Source organism: Lineus longissimus, chromosome 17, assembly GCF_910592395.1.
Source record: "Lineus longissimus chromosome 17, tnLinLong1.2, whole genome shotgun sequence".
Classification (NCBI taxonomy): Eukaryota; Metazoa; Nemertea; class Pilidiophora; order Heteronemertea; family Lineidae; genus Lineus; species Lineus longissimus.
Window position 1 is genome coordinate 1296453 of NC_088324.1, and position 18393 is coordinate 1314845.

The 18393-nt window shown below is 41.4% G+C and overlaps 2 protein-coding genes across 2 annotated transcripts; both read left to right on the top strand.

Moving 5' to 3' along the window:
• The first annotated feature begins 426 nt into the window (after nucleotides 1–426).
• On the top strand, nucleotides 427–11242 carry LOC135501135 (ankyrin repeat and KH domain-containing protein 1-like). Its single transcript, XM_064792983.1, has 2 exons — nucleotides 427–1102; nucleotides 8832–11242. The coding sequence occupies exon 2, from the start codon at nucleotides 8970–8972 to the stop codon at nucleotides 11235–11237; it is 2268 nt and encodes a 755-aa protein (XP_064649053.1). The 5' UTR covers nucleotides 427–1102; nucleotides 8832–8969; the 3' UTR covers nucleotides 11238–11242.
• Nucleotides 11242–18297, top strand: LOC135501136 (uncharacterized). The gene is made up of 2 exons (XM_064792985.1): nucleotides 11242–13952; nucleotides 14514–18297. The coding sequence occupies exon 1, from the start codon at nucleotides 11788–11790 to the stop codon at nucleotides 13942–13944; it is 2157 nt and encodes a 718-aa protein (XP_064649055.1). The 5' UTR covers nucleotides 11242–11787; the 3' UTR covers nucleotides 13945–13952; nucleotides 14514–18297.
• The last annotated feature ends 96 nt before the right edge of the window (nucleotides 18298–18393 follow it).

The following is an 18393-nucleotide window of genomic DNA, read 5'->3' on the forward strand; positions in this document are numbered from 1 at the left end:
AGGAAATTAGCTGATGGCCTAAATGAAAGATGTATACATGTTTATCCCAGCGGCAGGTCAACTTTGTGACATTCTTCGATATAGAATGGGAGTTGATATTGATGCCTGTCAAATGTATGCGAGGACATAATGTAAGCTTAGTATAGAAGTTCAAGTTTGGGGCAAGGTATGACATGTATGAGATATATTGACTGTACGTTGTGGGTCATAATTTGTGTTTTAACAATGCAGCTCCGCGACATATCAACCGATGAGTTGGTATTGACGTTCATCTACTGTGAATGCAGGTCACCATGTTCAGCCAACCGTAGTATTCGCTTCAGATACCTTGCGTACTGCTTTACATGTTATTTAGGTCACGAATGATAAAGCTATGATATGAAAGCCTGCCCCAAATACATAAAAAAACACTAGCCCATTGCTTGCAATGAGAAGCCCCGAAGTATTGCATGATAATATCTAAGTTCTAATCCAAATGATAGTATTTTGAGGTGTTGTTTTGAAAATTCATCAAATCGACAGGGATTTTCAGTCTCGCACTAGGACAGGGATGACACATTCGTTTCAAAGTTGAAACAAGTTGCATCGTATTTGACGAATTTCTCATGACAATTTTATATTTTGCTATCGCAATAATTGGAAATAAGACCAAGCCGTAACTACGTTGTTTCACTGGACTAAATCTTTATGGAACTAGTTAGGTCAATAAAGTTTCGGGTCGCGAAACGAAAATTCGTGTGTATGTAGGTAACTTCAGCTATTAGAGGATAAGGTAACTTGTATATTGTTTCCTTCAAGAGCGCAGAGACAGTTCGTGACCGTATTTCATATTCAACAGAACTTTCTGAATGTACGAGTTTCGACCTCATCAGCATTTTGATAATGCATTTTGATGTTGATACTGTGTATGCGAATAAGATCTCTGCGGACGATTCAGCCGACGGAAAGACAAACCTTTGAATCTGATATTTGTGCGGTTATTGTGTCTACAATTCCACCGTCCAGATCGAATCCAAGAACCTATGACTTCCTCCTCATACAGCTGCTGTCACAGGAACGATGCTGATTACCCCGAGCACAAGGATTCAAATAGGATCTGACGGTAATATTCTTCTCTTTACTTTTCCTGACCCTTAAGAGAACCTCACATGATATTCCAAATCAAACAATTACATTCGAGGCCGAAACTTTGGAGGAATACATTTCTACTGAGTCATATCCAATTGGTTGTCCTAAAGTCAATAAACATGTACTGAATTTAAACAAAAAAGGGACAATATAGGCATTGACAAACTATATCGTAGCTTGGCAAGTTGCAGTTAGCTTTCTAAAACGCATATCGCCCCTTCCAACAAACCCATTTCAAATCTCCGCGAGCTTGTTCCGTTCTATAGTGCATAGCGATACATAGCAGGCCTAGACCATGTATTCGCCGGGATTCTGGTCACGATTCGGTATTGGGATAGAAGAGGTTGGGTTGGTTAGCAAGGACATACCTGTAAACAAGCTAATGTTTATTTCAACGCTTTTGAAGGCCATTGTGGTCGTGAGCAAGTGATCGACCTCATTAACAACTAATTCCCGTGATTTTCAGCGGGTGCGTCCCGGATTTAATTAGACCGTGGTACGTACACCTCTTTCATGGGTGATTATTGGGTCGTCGCTAACGCAGTGCAGACCACCTATTGTCAGTTTTTCCGTGGATATGTCTGTGGCAGCATATGCCTAGCAACCATCCCTAGCAACGGCCAATTTTATTTAGAAAAAACATTTTTAATCATTTTTTTCGAAATTCGCTTCCTACGAATTTGTGCGGAATACATTAAGCCTCTTTGTCACCAATTTTCAGCAAAATCGGAGTAAAAGTGTAGGCGGTGAATCGATTTGTTTCAGCTCAACGGCTTCAGCCGATCGGGAATGCTATGCAAAACACCATTATGTATACGTCGTGACCACGCACACGAAAACATTCCCCAATAAAATCGCTTATTGCACCCAACAAAACCACAGACAATCAAATATCTCGCGCGTATCACGTAACTAAGACTCTTATTAGATACATACTTGTGTATCTCTCCGTGTCGTTGTATAATTATTTCATAATCACCGATGGAAGTTGGGAATTTTCGCTAAATGTCAGCGTGCGATCGCCATTTCCTGACGTGTTTACAACTTGTCAGAGGCGGAGCGTAACTCAAAAATTAGCATCCGGAGTATGTATAGGTCTCACTAGCCAGTGCAATGGCCGGGCCTACCTGGCTCCACAAATGGCGCGACGTCATTTCATGCATACCCCTGTTCAAGTGGCTGTCGACCTTGCAGTATATCACTCTCACACATAAACCTATACATTTCTGAATAGCTTGTCGCTTCTAGAATACATCTGGCCAGCTTTCATTGTTATCAAGTAATTCAGTCATGAGAACATGGGGGCAGCACAATACATGAGACACCCTGTACATCGATGAACATTTTGAAAATTTCGCCTTGCCGCCTTATAACTTGACAATTAACATGGATGGTGAAATAATATTTTTATAAACTTCTACTTATCACCTTGAGAAAGCCAAATAATAATAATTTTAAATTTTGATACCAAAATAGGGTGTCGTTGCGGCTTTTCTTTGAGCATTTTGACCGCGAAGTCTCACCTTGAGAACATGTGCACTCTGACAGGAACCAGTTCACGTCAACATCCGATTGAGCTATACATAGCATGCGAGGCCTGGTCACTGCGGACGTGCACAGAAGAAGCTGATATTTTCCTCAAATAATCGTCAGAGCTACCTCTTCACAAAATACCCAGGACACCGACATTTGAACATGCAGCAATAGCGATATGATAGGCTCATCTGTATCCATGGTAATCGCCTGAGATTGAAGAACTTTTTTTTTAAGGGGGACCAATGTTGACCTGATCACCACTGGCTAGTGAGACCTTAATGGTAACATGCAGTCTCATATTTCCCCTTTTTACTACAAAATATGAAAATCTGGATTGATACAAACATTTTGGTGTCCTACATGACAGGTCCAACAAGAATAGCTTCCAGTGGTGATCCATTCAAAATCATAGGCAAACTCAGCACTTCACCCATTTTCAAATTCGTTCAGAAAGCGGAATTCAGAGGGAATTCGAGTAACAGCACACCTCAGCTGTGGAGGCCTTTTTGGTCCATGAACTGAGATGAAAGCATCTTTATCCACCCGAATGCATTCGATGAAGTCAAATGATGTTCAAAATGACATTTATTATCATATTTTATGATTTCACTTTTTTTGGTATTTTGATTAAGGTCTCACTAGCCAGTGCAATGGCCGGGCCTACCTGGCTCCACAAATGGCGCGACGTCATTTCATGCATACCCCTGTTCAAGTGGCTGTCGACCTTGCAGTATATCACTCTCACACATAAACCTATACATTTCTGAATAGCTTGTCGCTTCTAGAATACATCTGGCCAGCTTTCATTGTTATCAAGTAATTCAGTCATGAGAACATGGGGGCAGCACAATACATGAGACACCCTGTACATCGATGAACATTTTGAAAATTTCGCCTTGCCGCCTTATAACTTGACAATTAACATGGATGGTGAAATAATATTTTTATAAACTTCTACTTATCACCTTGAGAAAGCCAAATAATAATAATTTTAAATTTTGATACCAAAATAGGGTGTCGTTGCGGCTTTTCTTTGAGCATTTTGACCGCGAAGTCTCACCTTGAGAACATGTGCACTCTGACAGGAACCAGTTCACGTCAACATCCGATTGAGCTATACATAGCATGCGAGGCCTGGTCACTGCGGACGTGCACAGAAGAAGCTGATATTTTCCTCAAATAATCGTCAGAGCTACCTCTTCACAAAATACCCAGGACACCGACATTTGAACATGCAGCAATAGCGATATGATAGGCTCATCTGTATCCATGGTAATCGCCTGAGATTGAAGAACTTTTTTTTTAAGGGGGACCAATGTTGACCTGATCACCACTGGCTAGTGAGACCTTAATGGTAACATGCAGTCTCATATTTCCCCTTTTTACTACAAAATATGAAAATCTGGATTGATACAAACATTTTGGTGTCCTACATGACAGGTCCAACAAGAATAGCTTCCAGTGGTGATCCATTCAAAATCATAGGCAAACTCAGCACTTCACCCATTTTCAAATTCGTTCAGAAAGCGGAATTCAGAGGGAATTCGAGTAACAGCACACCTCAGCTGTGGAGGCCTTTTTGGTCCATGAACTGAGATGAAAGCATCTTTATCCACCCGAATGCATTCGATGAAGTCAAATGATGTTCAAAATGACATTTATTATCATATTTTATGATTTCACTTTTTTTGGTATTTTGATTAAGGTCTCACTAGCCAGTGCAATGGCCGGGCCTACCTGGCTCCACAAATGGCGCGACGTCATTTCATGCATACCCCTGTTCAAGTGGCTGTCGACCTTGCAGTATATCACTCTCACACATAAACCTATACATTTCTGAATAGCTTGTCGCTTCTAGAATACATCTGGCCAGCTTTCATTGTTATCAAGTAATTCAGTCATGAGAACATGGGGGCAGCACAATACATGAGACACCCTGTACATCGATGAACATTTTGAAAATTTCGCCTTGCCGCCTTATAACTTGACAATTAACATGGATGGTGAAATAATATTTTTATAAACTTCTACTTATCACCTTGAGAAAGCCAAATAATAATAATTTTAAATTTTGATACCAAAATAGGGTGTCGTTGCGGCTTTTCTTTGAGCATTTTGACCGCGAAGTCTCACCTTGAGAACATGTGCACTCTGACAGGAACCAGTTCACGTCAACATCCGATTGAGCTATACATAGCATGCGAGGCCTGGTCACTGCGGACGTGCACAGAAGAAGCTGATATTTTCCTCAAATAATCGTCAGAGCTACCTCTTCACAAAATACCCAGGACACCGACATTTGAACATGCAGCAATAGCGATATGATAGGCTCATCTGTATCCATGGTAATCGCCTGAGATTGAAGAACTTTTTTTTTAAGGGGGACCAATGTTGACCTGATCACCACTGGCTAGTGAGACCTTAATGGTAACATGCAGTCTCATATTTCCCCTTTTTACTACAAAATATGAAAATCTGGATTGATACAAACATTTTGGTGTCCTACATGACAGGTCCAACAAGAATAGCTTCCAGTGGTGATCCATTCAAAATCATAGGCAAACTCAGCACTTCACCCATTTTCAAATTCGTTCAGAAAGCGGAATTCAGAGGGAATTCGAGTAACAGCACACCTCAGCTGTGGAGGCCTTTTTGGTCCATGAACTGAGATGAAAGCATCTTTATCCACCCGAATGCATTCGATGAAGTCAAATGATGTTCAAAATGACATTTATTATCATATTTTATGATTTCACTTTTTTTGGTATTTTGATTAAGGTCTCACTAGCCAGTGCAATGGCCGGGCCTACCTGGCTCCACAAATGGCGCGACGTCATTTCATGCATACCCCTGTTCAAGTGGCTGTCGACCTTGCAGTATATCACTCTCACACATAAACCTATACATTTCTGAATAGCTTGTCGCTTCTAGAATACATCTGGCCAGCTTTCATTGTTATCAAGTAATTCAGTCATGAGAACATGGGGGCAGCACAATACATGAGACACCCTGTACATCGATGAACATTTTGAAAATTTCGCCTTGCCGCCTTATAACTTGACAATTAACATGGATGGTGAAATAATATTTTTATAAACTTCTACTTATCACCTTGAGAAAGCCAAATAATAATAATTTTAAATTTTGATACCAAAATAGGGTGTCGTTGCGGCTTTTCTTTGAGCATTTTGACCGCGAAGTCTCACCTTGAGAACATGTGCACTCTGACAGGAACCAGTTCACGTCAACATCCGATTGAGCTATACATAGCATGCGAGGCCTGGTCACTGCGGACGTGCACAGAAGAAGCTGATATTTTCCTCAAATAATCGTCAGAGCTACCTCTTCACAAAATACCCAGGACACCGACATTTGAACATGCAGCAATAGCGATATGATAGGCTCATCTGTATCCATGGTAATCGCCTGAGATTGAAGAACTTTTTTTTTAAGGGGGACCAATGTTGACCTGATCACCACTGGCTAGTGAGACCATATTCAAGCTGACGGCGCCGCCTTATTCTTTCTACAATTGAATGTTAATAATTGTAAATCAGCAGGCGTGACCTATACATGTTGCAGACTCAATGTCACGTGGTTAGCCCGTCTGCTGTGTCCAATTTGCACGCAAAGAAATCACAACAAATTCAAATCTCAGGCTGCTTGTTGATTGGCTGTAGACTGAGTGAACAGGCAATATCCAAATCGCCTGCCGCAAAGTGTGTAGCCTTTCGCAAAATAGTGACGACAAACATTATCAAAAAAGGGTATTAATTGACCGAATATGACGGATCTTTTTAATGGAATCTCAATTTCTAAACATTTTGAAATTTTCTATCGAGAGAAAATGCGATATTTTTGCTGGATAAAGTATTGCAATTTTCTTGTAATAGTGATTAAACATTTGGGGCCAGGGTAATCATTGGAGCATAGTAAAATGTGGAATGATTAGCCTGGCACGGCGAGGGTGTGCTGTGTCCAGGAAATGGCGGTAAATGGGTTGTTCTCGGGCTGGGTTTCTCTAGCGGACTGATATCCGAGTTCGTCACAATAAGCGATGATATAGGTCTGTATATTCACTAGAAAAAGATGCGTGTCAAAGTGTCGAAATATGTAATGAATTATTTCGAGATGGTTTATGCGTTTTTAAGTGACATTCCGTGCATTGACACAGTCCAACATAATTCACAGATCACAACACTACTGTTGTAAAAATGTTTGCGTCCACTACTCGCGCAGCGATCCGACATTCCTTCCCATGTTGTGGTATCTTAGAGTCCTAGCCAAGACGACGACCCATATTCGCCTAATGGCTTGTCATGGTTGGCACTGTATCGTACAAGAAGCATAAAGATAGCTTGAACAATTTAGCAATGTTTCGTTTCATATCGCGCTCTCTCAGTCATAAAATGGCATCGGCACTTCTGATTACCGTCCATCAAGGCATGCATATAAGCATGTGAGATACGAACGATGAGGCTGAGGTTGCTGAAGTAGACTGGAAAAGAAAAGTAATAATTGCCAAAGTGGTGAGCGACTGCAACAACCTGAGCATTTCTGTGTGCCTCCTCAGTCTAAAAACGCACTCTTGTTGCTCGAATTTTACTACGGAGTTCCAGACCGTTTTTCTTTCCGACCTGCCCTCCTAGGCCCAGCTCCTACGTACCTGGTATACGGAAGCGATAGCATTGGCATTGAGGCGTCTGGTACGCCCGTCACGTGACTGCATGATATGAAGTGGCTTCGGTATGTGTTTATTATTTTTTTCATTGTAAAAAACATCATTCCTAAGGGACTTCATTCGATTGGTTGACACTAAAACAGTATGATATAACTGATTCAAACACATTCGACTGTAACGCGAAAGACGAAAGTTGTTCAAACAAGCTATTGGTGAGGTAACACTCAGTTTTGAATATAGGGGGCTTTTGTAATTTGATTAGCCTTGACTCTTCCTAGGTTGGACTTATCTCACTGCTTCTGCGTGAAATAGTTCATTAAGACAAATGATTTTACACTGGGCCTCATTTTCGAGGCAGCGGTCTCAATTTCTTATCTTGAAGCATGCGACATTAAGATCTCGTGTTTCATTGCAGGCAAACTTGTAATCGCCTGGTAAAGCACTGGCCCAAACAAGTGATAACCGTCGCATGTGCTTTAAATCGCGGCTTTCACCAATCTAAATCGCTCGTCTGTGGAGCTGTTACTATTTTTTGTCGCGTACGAGAGATTCTTTTAACTCACCATTTTTTGCACGATTATATTAAATTAATTGGACTTGTTGATTGTACTGTCTTTAGCAGGTGGCAACATATTATATCATCGCAATTCTCTGCATATAAAGATGCTTCAACTCCGAGAATGCACTGCATTATACAGTGCGTATCAACAAAAGGTAATCTAAAGTCAAGGGGTTAATATTCCAAGGCTATTTAGTTTCAGAAGCTACATGTGGTCTACTATTGAAGAGGATATCCTCAGATTTCCATTGATACCATTCTTGCGTTATTACGGTCTCGCATGACCGAGTAAATTGTAATAGAAAATGACGAGTTCAAATCGAAAATTTCCAAGTTTGTGCAAGTTGAATGAATACGTTCAAATTGTACGTTTACAAACTTAAAAAGATCAAAACGAACACGATTTTCTCAGGAATTATTTGGCTTTATTCAGAGATCTTCTTATCTTGTATTTATGCACCCACACGTTCAACATGCCCTCCGCCTCTTGCAACACAAAGTTCACAGCGATAGAGCATGCCCTGAACTGCTTGTCTGATCACTGCTGGATTCCCGCGTAAAACATCCACTTCGTGTTGAATTCGGCCTCCAAGTCATTAAGATTACGGGAGGAGTCGCAAACACCTTGCTTTTCATGTATCCCCAAAGGAAAAAAGTGAGAGATAAGCCTGTAATCGTTTATTTCAATTCACCAAACTTGGACATTTTTTTGATTTGAGCTCGTCATTTTCAGTTACAATTTACTCGGTCATGTGAAACCGCAATTAATGCAAGGATGGTATTATTGGAAAGCTGAGGATCTCCTCTTCATTAGTAAACCACATGTTAATCAGCTTGTTAAACTAAATAGTATTGTCATATTAACCCCATGAATTTGGATTACCTTTTTTTGATACGCACTGTATTATGGAAATGTTTGATTTCCAGCTCCCAAGAACAGTCCATGATGCCAGCCACACCGCCCCAACTTGCTCCGTTCGATGCAGCAGCATTCGGTTATTTTTGGCTTATCAGATTCCTCCTGTCATTCTGTGAACTGGAGTACATATAAAGTACAAAAATTACATGGATCCCCTAATCATCATCGCCTCGATTATAGGAGACAAAAATCTTGTGGCTCAATTGATTACAGCCGGGGCGAATATAGAATGGAAAGACAATGACGGGAATACTCCAATCATCATCGCCTCGACTAATGGACACCAAGAGGTGGTGGATCTATTGATTAAAGCGGGGGCGAATATAGAATGTAAAGACAATGGCGGGGATACTCCAATCATCTTCGCCTCGATTAAAGGACACCAAGAGGTGGTGGATCTATTGATTAAAGCGGGGGCGAATATAGAACATACCAACAATGAGGGAAGAACTCCGTTTGGTTGTGTTTCGATTGAAGGACACAAAGAGGTGGTGGATCTATTGATTAAAGCGGGGGCGAATATAGAATGTATAGACAATGACGGATATACTCCAATCATCATCGCCTCGATTAATGGACACCAAGAGGTGGTGGATATGTTGATTAAAGCGGGGGCGAATATAGAATGTAAAGACAATCGCGGGAATACTCCAATCATCATCTCCTCGATTGAAGGACACCAAGAGGTGGTGGATCTATTGATTAAAGCGGGGGCAAATATAGAATGTAAAGACAATGACGGGAATACTCCAATCATCATCGCCTCGATTAATGGACACCAAGAGGTGGTGGATCTATTGATTAAAGCGGGGGCGAATATAGAATGTAAAGACAATGGCGGGAATACTCCAATCATCATCGCCTCGACTAATGGACACCAAGAGGTGGTGGATCTATTGATTAAAGCGGGGGCGAATATAGAATGGAAAGACAATGGTGGGAATACTCCAATCATCATCGCCTCGACTATTGGACACAAAGAGGTGGTGGATCTATTGATTAAAGCGGGGGCGAATATAGAATGTAAAGACAATGACGGAGATACTCCAATCATCAACGCCTCGATTAATGGACACCAAGAGGTGGTGGATCTATTGATTAAAGCGGGGGCGAATATAGATCATGCCAACGATGAGGGAAGAACTCCTATAGGGTGTGTATCGATTGAAGGACATCAAGAGGTGGTGGATCTATTGATTAAAGCGGGGGCGAATATAGAATGTAAAGACAATGACGGAGATACTCCAATCATCATCGCCTCGATTAATGGACACCAAGAGGTGGTGGATCTATTGATTAAAACGGGGGCGAATATAGATCATGCCAACGATGAGGGAAGAACTCCTATAGGGTGTGTATCGATTGAAGGACATCAAGAGGTGGTGGATCTATTGATTAAAGCGGGGGCGAATATAGAATGTAAAGACAAGGACGGGGATACTCCAATCATCATCGCCTCGATTGAAGGACACCAAGAGGTGGTGGATCTATTGATTAAAGCGGGGGCGAATATAGAACATACCAACGATGAGGGAAGAACTCCTATAGGGTGTGTATCGATTGAAGGACACCAAGAGGTGGTGGATCTATTGATTAAAGCGGGGGCGAATATAGAATGTAAAGGCAATGGCGGGAATACTCCAATCATCATCGCCTCGACTAATAGACACCAAGAGGTGGTGGATATGTTGATTAAAGCGGGGGCGAATATAGAATGTAAAAGCATTAGCGGGAATACTCCAATCATCATCGCCTCGATTAAAGGACACCAAGAGGTGGTGGATCTATTGATTAAAGCGGGGGCGAATATAGAATGTAAAGGCAATGGCGGGAATACTCCAATCATCTTTGCCTCGGCTAATGGACACCAAGAGGTGGTGGATCTATTGATTAAAGCGGGGGCGAATATAGAATGTAAAGGCATTAGCGGGAATACACCAATCATCGTTGCCTCGATTAATGGACACCAAGATGTGGTGGATCTATTGATTAAAGCGGGGGCGAATATAGAATGTAAAGGCAATGGCGGGAATACTCCAATCATCATCGCCTTGATTAAAGGACACCAAGAGGTGGTGGATCTATTGATTAAAGCGGGGGCGAATATAGAATGTAAAGACAATGGCGGGAATACTCCAATCATCATCGCCTCGACTAATGGACACCAAGAGGTGGTGGATCTGTTGATTAAAGCGGGGGCGAATATAGAATGTAAAGACAATGGCGGGAATACTCCAATCATCAATGCCTCGATAAAAGGACACCAAGAGGTGGTGGATCTATTGATTAAAGCGGGGGCGAATAAAGAATGTAAAGACAATGGCGGGAATACTCCAATCATCATCGCCTCGATTAATGGACACCAAGAGGTGGTGGATCTATTGATTCAAGCCTGGGGCGAATATAGAATGTAAAGACAATAGCGGGAATACTCCAATCATCATCGCCTCGATTAAAGGACACCAAGAGGTGGTGGATCTATTGATTAAAGCGGGGGCGAATATAGAATGTAAAGGCAATGGCGGGAATACTCCAATCATCTTTGCCTCGGCTAATGGACACCAAGAGGTGGTGGATCTATTGATTAAAGCGGGGGCGAATATAGAATGTAAAGGCAATGGCGGGAATACTCCAATCATCATCGCCTCGATTGATGGATACAGAGAGGTGGTGGATCTATTGATTAAAGCGGGGGCGAATATAGAATGTAAAGACAAGGACGGGAATACTCCAATCATCATCGCCTCGATTAATGGACACCAAGAGGTGGTGGATCTATTGATTAAAGCGGGGGCGAATATAGAATGTAAAAGCATTAGTGGGAATACTCCAATCATCATCGCCTCGATTAATGGACACCAAGAGGTGGTGGATCTATTGATTAAAGTGGGGGCGGATATAGAATGTAAAGACAAGGACGGGGATACTCCAATCATCGTCGCCTCGACTGAAGGACATAAGGATATGGTGGATCTATTAGTTAAAGCGGGTGCATTTATTGAAATCAGTAACTATGAAAACGACACTCCGATAGTTTGCGCAGCTAAATGGGGAAATGTTGAAATTGTAGACGTTTTGTTGAAAGAAGGTGCTTGTTCCAGAAGTTCTAGTCATGGATTGATATTAAATATCGGTGCAACGTTTGGTCGACGACGGGTCGTTGAATATATTTTGAGACGCGGAATGTCATTAGAAAGTCGTGACTTGAAAGGAAACACCCCACTTCAAAATGCAATCATAAAGGGTCATCTCTCAGTGGTCCAACTCCTAATAAGGAGTGGAGCAGATACATCCACATCAAACTTTTCGTCGGAGAGTATTATATATTCTGCTGCTTCGTGTGGCCATGCTGATATGGTGAAATACTTGGGAAGCAGAGGTGCACAGAAGTTATTGGATTTGCCCAATGCCAGTGGGTGGTCGCCTATTGCCAAGGCAGTTTCAGGTGGTCATTTTCGGACAGTTAGACAACTTCATCAGCTTGGAGCTGACATGAACTGCAGTGTAAATGGAAAAGGACTGCTTCATCTAGCAGCTGAGTCCGGTTGCCTAGATATCTATCAATATCTTATTATCGCTGGGCTTGACTGCAAACGACCTAACATCCATGGATTGAAGGCTTATGAATGCTTCCCCTTTCAATCAAAACTTAATTATCAAGCAAGCAACCGATTAGGACATTCCTCCGAACAAAGTCTCTCTTACGTCATGTCGCGATTAAATGAGCAATATGCTACACCCGCGTATAGATACAAACTTTCAGAACTATCTGGTGTACTTGGACTAGGCAGCGTGAATATTATCGAGGGTGGTGTTTCAGAAACTATCATGGGGTTTGTAAGGGAGAAGGAGGTTGTTAAGGGTTCAGAGTTATGCGGAAGTTCGGCTGAGGGCACGAAGGTTCAGCTGCCTGATGAAATGGACTTCCTTAGATTGGTATCTGCAAATCATCTCTCTCGAAACGAAATGGTTGATACCTTACATGGATATAAGTATATACAAACTAGTACAATTAAGAACAGGTTTTTATCAAGTAAAGCACTCCATGAGAGTGCAAGCCAAAACCTAGAATCTAGCGCAAAAGCCCAAGAGTCTAAAAAAAGCGGAGAAATCCTTTTGCAGGCAGTTGCTGGAGGAGGCGGTGCCAGTGTTCCTGTGACTATCAGATGGCCCGATGATAAACCTTTAAAACGCATTGTCTCAGATCATATAGTAACAACCTTACCAGTAGATGATTGGCCTGATGATTGGCAAGATGATTGGTCCAATTATGCACTACAGAAAGGAGAATCTGAAAGTGAGGTAACGGCGGACGTTTGTGTTTATCAACGGACCGGATGCATCTTATCTCAAGTTGATGCTAGAAGAGGATTGGCCAGTGTTCCTGTGACTATCAAAAGGCTTGAAAATATATCATCCAGTCTCCTTATCTCTGTGGATATAGTACCGATATTTCATGTTGATGATTGGCCAGACGATGCTATCAAGAAGACCTGGCGAATGGACGAGGACACCTTGAGGAAGAGTGGGTATAGGCTGGTCCTGAAACCGCCACACAAGGACAGTGAGTACGGACGGTTGCTACCCGAGGAAGACAGAGAAAGAATGTTGCGGATCTCCTTCTCTCATCTAGAACCTGTCACAATCGCACCTTTGGATCCAAGAATCAAAGACGCATACATCACAGCAAAGTGTCTGAGGTCACCTATGGCATGTGGCGTTGTGATTAAAGACACGAACGGCGTCATACATTTCGTCAGTCACTTCCTTACAAGCTACCTCCTGAAGACAGTCTTCCTTCATAACATAGACGACTTCCTTGAGACAAACAGGAGCCTGCCAGAGATGGTCTACATCATCTACAGCAAACTTGAGGAGTATCTCGGCAAGGGCAACCTACCGTTCTACTGGCAGCCCAGCGTCAATCTGCTGGAAGGCTTGAAACTCAACATAGCCAAGTCTCATCAAGTCGCCAAGCTGATGAAGGCAATCGTTGGTAGGATGTCCCGCCTGGAGCGTGTTGATGAGAACCATGGTGACGACGCGAGGGAAGATGGGCCAGGCATTGAAGCCGCTGATGACGAGCCTGACATAGGTTGTTACATCGTCAAATTAGAATAGCGAGCAAGGTAACTCTCTTGGTCAATCCCAATGAAGACAATTAGCTTTAAAATTAATAATTCACTCATCTTCGCGTACATTGTATATTCCGAGATGTCGGATAACCTAAATGTCCATGCTTGATATCATAGTTTCGTTTGAGAGTTCCATTGCGTAAATAACGCTAATTACTGCAAGTCCTTTTTAGGATGTAAATACCATACTAAATTACAGCACAGCCGGTAGAAATAATTCTTTCATTGTCTTTGATTACAGTGACCAATTCCCCTCTTGGTTCAAAAATGCATATATACACTTTGTTTCAATGAACTATCTAACTACAATGTCTCTCGTATTGGCCTACAATCCACCGAATAGATTCTTGGAGGGCTGGACAATGATTTGTCGTGCCTGACTTAATTAAATCAAATACTGTCATGGTCTTTTGGACTTGCTTTCTTTTGTCTATCCCTCCAGCATGCAAGGTGATGGCGTCACGTGAAACCACTTCATACACAATAAATATACAACCTGCCTGTGTTGAGTAATCAGAAGTACAATGTGCCTGATATTAATATGTTTATTTCCAGTAATCTTCACCCCGATGAACACTTTGTATGCGAGACGGATGCTCCGGTGTAACCACATCTATGGTTATTCCCTGGCCTCACCCGGCCCCGCCAGTTCAAACCACGAGAGTGCATGTGTGCGAGTTGGGCCGACGCGACAGGCGCAGCGGTCGGAGAGAGTCTCTGGCAGGGTATCTCGGACTTTGGTTCGAAATCGAAAGCCTCAAGTGCGTCAGGACCTTCAAAGCCAAGTGGTAGGGAATTTGTTCTTCAAATGACACCGGGCTCAAAATAGCTGCTATGTTGACTTCGAGAGAGAGAATGGTGAGGGATCGTGTGGTGTACAAAGGAAAACAAGCACAACCGTAACATTTTAGAAAAACTTCTGAAATTATTCAGACCCCCTCCACCTCTTACACCTCCCGTTATTCAGAGATGAAATTGCAAAACTGTAGACTTTCCGAGGTTGGGGACACATCACGGAGATGATATACCAAATGTTCACCACTTCTGAAAAAAAGTATCAGAACTTTCAGATTTTGGTAAAAAATGCAACCCTGTCTTATTTTAGATGATTTCTGAAGTTTTACAATCTATTTTCTACTTTTAACTATGAAATTGATACAAAGGCGACACATTGGCATTGTTCATCCCGATTGAGTTGAATGTTGGATGGCATCCAACGACAATGCGCATAATATCTACAGGGGGCTTGGCTTACATATCCAGACACTCTCAGATCGGTATTATGACATAGGAAGTTGGATGTTGCACTCAATTCCTTTCATAGTACTTATGAGTTACTTACACCCTTTGATATGCTGACTGCATGGGTGAACAAAGGTATGGACTGGTATATCTTGTATTGACATGTTAACTTGTATTGATATTGTAATTGCATGAGGTAGGGTAGCTACCTTATAACCTTAATATCCTTATGTATCGAATTGTATAAATTGTATTGTCATGTATTTACATGTATAAACTTGTATCGACTTATATTGTATTATGTTCGGTGTAACTTTTTATAATTATATGTGTCACATTATTATATGGTAGAAGTCAGAAGGCCTAGAGATTGCAAGCTGTTTGAAGCCAGTCTATTACTATCATAACGTTGTATTGCAAGAGAGTCACATTCATTATTTCCTATATTTTGTGAGTAACATTTAAGAGTGTGAAGCCTGGTAGGCCCTGTCACAAGTTCTAAATGATCAAGTGATTACGGTTTTATATACGCTTGTAATGACTCTCATTACAGAATGACTGCAAACTTGTGGATGGATATAGATTGAATACTCGTTAAGGTGAAACTATAGTGCCTCCATGTTGCCAGTCAACAAGAATTCATCCAAAATATCCACAAACTGGTAAAAGTGTTACTCGGAGAACATAATAGTTTGCGTTGCGTCCGAACAACATGTTATATGACAAAGACAAGCAAGTGCTTTTACTTCAATTTTGTGCAGAAAGCTTTGTGTACATGTACAGTACATATAGCGTTTTAGATAAAATCACCCGCCAGTCTCTTTCATATGAGCCATTATCTTGTCCTATTTGTTGGTGTTTGAATCCGGTGTTCCTAATACATTAACATAATAAAGGAATCCGGTGTTCCTAATACATTAACATAATAAAGAGTGACTATATAGTTTCACCTTAAGGGTTGACAATAGGTACCGCCATTTTGTCGAGTCCTCCAAATCCTAAAGCCTTTAGAGCTCTTTCAAAACATAGTGAAAGCTCATTTCAAGGGCTGGAGTCTGTTTATTGCTTTCCAGAGAACAGCCTCCAGGGTTTTAAATGAGCATTCACTACATTTTGAAGGTGTTCTAATCGCTTTTCCAACAATTGTTTGGGTGTCTTTTTAGACTTCAAACTATTTTGAGTTTCTCTCTAACGTTGTTTAAGCCAACTCGCTGGTCTTAATGACTGATCATAAAATTCATTTCTATTTAAGCTACATGTGTGTATCTTTTCCCAATATATGTACCGTTTAGATATTCGCTGCAGTGGCGATTTTTACGTGACCATAATGAGACCGTAGAAGGTTATTCTAACGTGAATTATTTTGGCCGATACGCGAATTTGTTATGAAAGATAATTATTTAATGAAGGTTGAAAAGATTTTATGACGGTAAAGGCTGGGTAATGACTGGTAATGTAGTGAGTGGGTTAACGTGACAAAACAACTGCGACTTGATCACTCATTGCAACCATTCCAGCGAAGTGTCCTTGCGAACCATATGCAAGTTATTGTAAACATTTTCAGTGAGATTTTGATTTTTGAAGGCCCAGGTGTCCTCGGTCGAAGTTGCTCAATGCAAATCTCCTTTGATTCAGAGTTTCCTAATGAGAATTTCATCATGGCATGTGTAAAAAAGAGGTAGTCGCTGTGAATGGTTGATTTTGGGTTGTAAACAATGGTTTTTGTGCCAAACAGGAGGGTTTTGGGTGGAAAGATTTGTTAGGATACAAATCCGGTGTTTTAAAAACTTGAAAGTGGCAAGAGTGGTTTTATTAAAGTGGTTTGGTGTTATTAGATTTACCTTAGTAAAATTTCAGTTCGAGATAAGACCACCATTGAATATTCATAGGTTGCAGTATTCAGACCTATCAACGAGAAGCTTTTCCGATTATCTTTAAAAATCCGCGGTCAACGACCACTTTAATTTCCACAAGTTTGTCGCCAGACTGTCCGGAATATCATATCCACATCTAAGATTCAAAACTGCCCGCAGTAATTGGTGCGACGTGGGCAAACTTTGGCAAATGAACTGATGAAAGTCTTTAACAAATCAATGGTGGTTTTGCCTCGTTGGACGAACGAGTCCTTCAGTTCTCACCCCCTATTCTAGTAGGCGCTGTCTACCCGGCTCAACACTTGCGACAGGCGACACTTCAAAAAAGAAAGTCCTGGCTTTACTGTGTGTTTCTGAACCGAAGTCCGTTGCGATTATATTTTATAGTTCGGCTAATTCAAGCCATTATATGTGTACATGTAATCATGTGCAATTTCGCAAATCATTTTGATTACAGTTCAGTAATGCACAGATAGGGGGAGATATTGCTTGTAAATGGAATGTTCATAAAATTCGTGTCCGTCTTCAAGCAATAAGACTCGAAATATGGTTAGACGCTTTATGTCATTCGGTACAGATTCATCCTAACCGGTGTAGAAGTAGAAAATGTCCGAGGGAGAAACCATCCACCCTATTGTATTTTGTCAGATTATGGTATTATGCTTCTTTCGGTGACATTACCGTCAATAGGTCAGAGATTAAAGAGCATAATAGAATCCTTTGCTCCCCCGGAAATTCTATCCTGGGACATTTCAAACTTCTACACCGGACTCATTGAAAACACTCACGTTTCCATATGAGGGCGGGGGGGGGGGTGTCTTAGATGTTCCTATCTCTTTGATACTCTCTGTAGTCAATGTGAGCCTTAGAGGCAGCACGTACTTGGATATCACTATGTATGTTTATTGTTGCTTTTGCGCTGTTTAGTTTAGTTATCATGCTGTTTGTATTCAATAACATGAGGGACAATACTAAGTATGTGACCATTATGACAGATGTATTTTATCGACGGCTGTCTTTGATGAGTTCGCTGAGTCCATGTACTACTAAGTGTGAAAGCCTATTTACGAGTGTCCCGTAAATGGAATCGCCCAGGACTTGATGATACTACGCACAGACATTCGTACCTCGTACTATGTTGCTTATAAAGATTGCGAAACCTCCCTATTATTTCAATAATTAGATTATAGCCTGAGGCAAGAAAATGACAAACATTGTTGTCCGAGTTCGATATATATGTATAGCTATTATAGTAATCAACAGAGACTGGAGGGCACCGTAACTGTGGACGAAGCCTTTAAATGAACATGGACGAGACG